The sequence below is a fragment of the Bubalus bubalis genome, chromosome 6, assembly GCF_019923935.1.
Source record: "Bubalus bubalis isolate 160015118507 breed Murrah chromosome 6, NDDB_SH_1, whole genome shotgun sequence".
Lineage (NCBI taxonomy): Eukaryota > Metazoa > Chordata > Mammalia > Artiodactyla > Bovidae > Bubalus > Bubalus bubalis.
In genome coordinates, this window is record NC_059162.1 from 17,795,758 (window position 1) to 17,798,773 (window position 3,016).

A 3,016-nucleotide genomic window follows, 5' to 3' on the forward strand; every position below is an offset into this window, starting at 1 on the left:
CCACTGCCAGAGAAGAAATCTGCTCCAGGTATGGCTGCCTGAGTGACAGGCTCTGACCTCTATTACACTATAGCTATTGCCATCCCAAGGATGCCCCCTAAATGTAATCACACACACACACACACACACACACACACACCTATAGAAGCCCAGGGTACCAGAATTAGACAGATGTTATCTATACCAACTCCTCTCTAACTGCAAGTCCTATTCATTATGGGACAGCAAAGAATGGGGCAGTCAGCCAATGACACCAACATCCAGAAGTGTGCTTAAAGGTGTTTTAATAGAGGTAGAAAGGGAAAGAGATATTTCTTCAAATCCAGGTTCTCCCCTCCAATGAACCCCAAGCAACTGAGAACCCGTAAAGCTGCTAAGGCCTTCTGCAGAATGCAGAGCTCAGAGGACTGTTCAGAGTAAGGAAAACCTCATAGCACATATTTTTAGGATGCAAACAAGAGAGGCTGTGACTCAGGGAGAGCAAATACTCATTGCAAGATCTACACAATGAAGACAGAAACAAAAGGGAGGAAGGTATTCAATATCTGGAGGTTGGTTCCTCAAGGGCATAGCAGTGGACCACGTTACTTCTGGTTGTCCTTCTGCTGGTTTGGGCCTGGAATGACCACTGAGGGGTACACCTCAGGCACCTTGGTATTTCCAGGCTGAGGGACGTTGGTGTAGACTGGCTCCGGATCTCTGATGGAACATGGCTCCGGAAGTGTGGAATAGCCTTGCTCGGGAACCTTGGTGTTGTCCGTTTGTGGAACCTTTGGAAGGCATGGCTCCTCAATTATGGGAACAAATGGTTTCTGAGGTGGAGGTGGAGGCTGGCAGGGCTGTTTCACCTGCTGCTGCTCAGGCTCAGGGGGTGGAGTGAAGGGCTGTTTCTGCTGATATGAACTCATGCTTTAAAGAAGGCTGGACCTAGAGACAGAAAAGCAGACTTAGTAGTTTAGTAAAACAAGGAGGAAGCCAAGTCTAATGACAAATATCTTAATTTCATGCCCCTTAAGAAACAAAAGCTTCTCTTCTCTTTATTTTTGTTTCCTTGAATTTGAGAATCAAAGGAAACTGAGGATTCCTGTACACTTTCAAGAGGAAAAGTTTAAAGGTGGTTTATTTTGCTCCCATGGGAGTGGAGCCTTTCTCTTTGCTTCCTTTCTTCCTATTCTTTTCTGAAAACCTACATTAGCCACATAACATAACTTCAGGTTCCTGTGATTGATTGAAGCCCTTGGTTTACAATCAATTGAAAAAGTGGTAAAGTTCAAAATCTGGTGTCTACCCTCTCATATCCCTCACATAGAGTGCCTCAGTTCTCATAGGAAAATCCGTAAGCCCACTCAATTCAATCTATGAGCCTCTGTTCACATTGTCTTCTTGGTGCTTGTTTCTGGAAGTCTTTCCATTCTGCTTGTCCATACACGCTCACCCCTCATGGCTCTCCTCCCGGATCCCAAGTCATCTTTCTCATTCTGACTCAGCACAATACCTGCCTCATCCTCTCTATTCTACGTGCAGTATTTTTTTTGTAAATTACTCCTATGTATTACATTCTCTGATGGATCATAGGTTCAAGGAGTAAAGAAAAGTGTTATCTTTTGTACATCCAAAGTGCCAATGCAGTGCCCCTCGATTTTGCAGAGTCTAAAAATTAATGAGAATATTAAAATGTCACTAAAATTGCCCTGAACATGAGCTGCAGTCTATATCCTCCTGCCAACTGAACAGATGGTCAACAGAAACTATTCCCCTTTTCTGACCCCAAATTCCACAGCTGTAATCTAAGTGAGAAGTCAGAAAGATCTATAGTCACCTTAAACATAAATTACTTTGCATTTAAAATAAATATATCACATCATGGCAAAGAGATCTTAATCAAAAAACAATATCACTGGGCAAATATTAAGAAAATCCATGTGAGGAGCCTCACCTGATGTGAAGAAACGTTTGAGTTTTCTGATCTCCTGGGTCTGGTGAGAAATCTCTGGCCAGCTGGCATTTTATATAGAATATGAGCCTTGCCTTAAGGAAGTGGGATTTGGGGGTGCTAAACTGTCTTCATTCCAGCTTTAGTAGTGAAAATCTCTGGCTTAACATTTTGTGGGGCACTCATTGTTTGACGGTGATGTCACTTTGTTTGACGGGTCTGTTCTCACAGTCTACCGTTTGTACTGTGGTTGCTATGGGAAACAGGGTTCTTGGGTGGTGATAAGTTAAATCAGAGTGAAACTCCAGGCTCCTGGGACCAGAAATAACCATGCCTGTTTAACAGGACCCTAATATTTAGTTCAGATTAATTTTGTTGAACATTTTAATTTCCTAAGTGAATGTGGAGATGAACAATAGGCATTACTGTGTCTCCTGGGAGGCCATGGGAATGGTAGTAATAAGTGAAGCATCTGATATTCCATCTCTTAGTAAATCCAAACCTGGGAAAGGAAAGGAAAAGTTAAAATATCTGCTTTGGAAATGCTTTCCTCTGAAGGGCCTTAAGATGCCACATTGACCATGCTGTGCATGTCACTGGGGATGGACAGTTAAGACTGGATCTGTCCAGCATGTTGAAAAAGCCCTAAGACTCTGCTTCTCATGGGATCTGTCTTTTTGTGGGCAACAAAGAATAAGAAAGCCTGATTCTTTGAGTTCATAAACCAGCCACATCCTCTGATCAGGATAAGGTGAAATAGAGGTCACTAACCCAGGCTTGACCTCAATGCACAATCTCTTACTAGGTGTGGCCCTTAGGAAATTCAAACATTCTTAAAATTCAGGTATGTGGATGGCTCCTCCCTTCCCACTGCTTTACCTCTCTTATCTCACATTAACCTGAGTCCCAGGCACAGCCACCCCTGCTGCTGCTAAGTCGCTTCAGTCGTGTCTGACTCTGTGTGACCCCATAGACGGCAGCCCACCAGGCTCTGCTGTCCCTGGGATTCTCCAGCAAGAACACTGGAGTCGGTTGCCTTTTCCTTCTCCAATGCATGAAAGTGAAAAGTGAAAGTGAAGTCAC

General features: G+C 43.6%; 1 protein-coding gene across 1 annotated transcript; it reads right to left on the reverse strand.

Moving 5' to 3' along the window:
• Positions 1 to 267: 267 nt before the first annotated feature.
• Positions 268 to 2,073, reverse strand: LOC102402111 (cornifin). Its single transcript, XM_006050653.3, has 2 exons — positions 1,937 to 2,073; positions 268 to 927 (listed from the first exon to the last, which is right to left on the reverse strand). Exon 2 carries the CDS (start codon positions 906 to 908, stop codon positions 585 to 587), a length of 324 nt encoding a protein of 107 aa, XP_006050715.1. The 5' UTR covers positions 909 to 927; positions 1,937 to 2,073; the 3' UTR covers positions 268 to 584.
• Between the last annotated feature and the right edge of the window lie 943 nt (positions 2,074 to 3,016).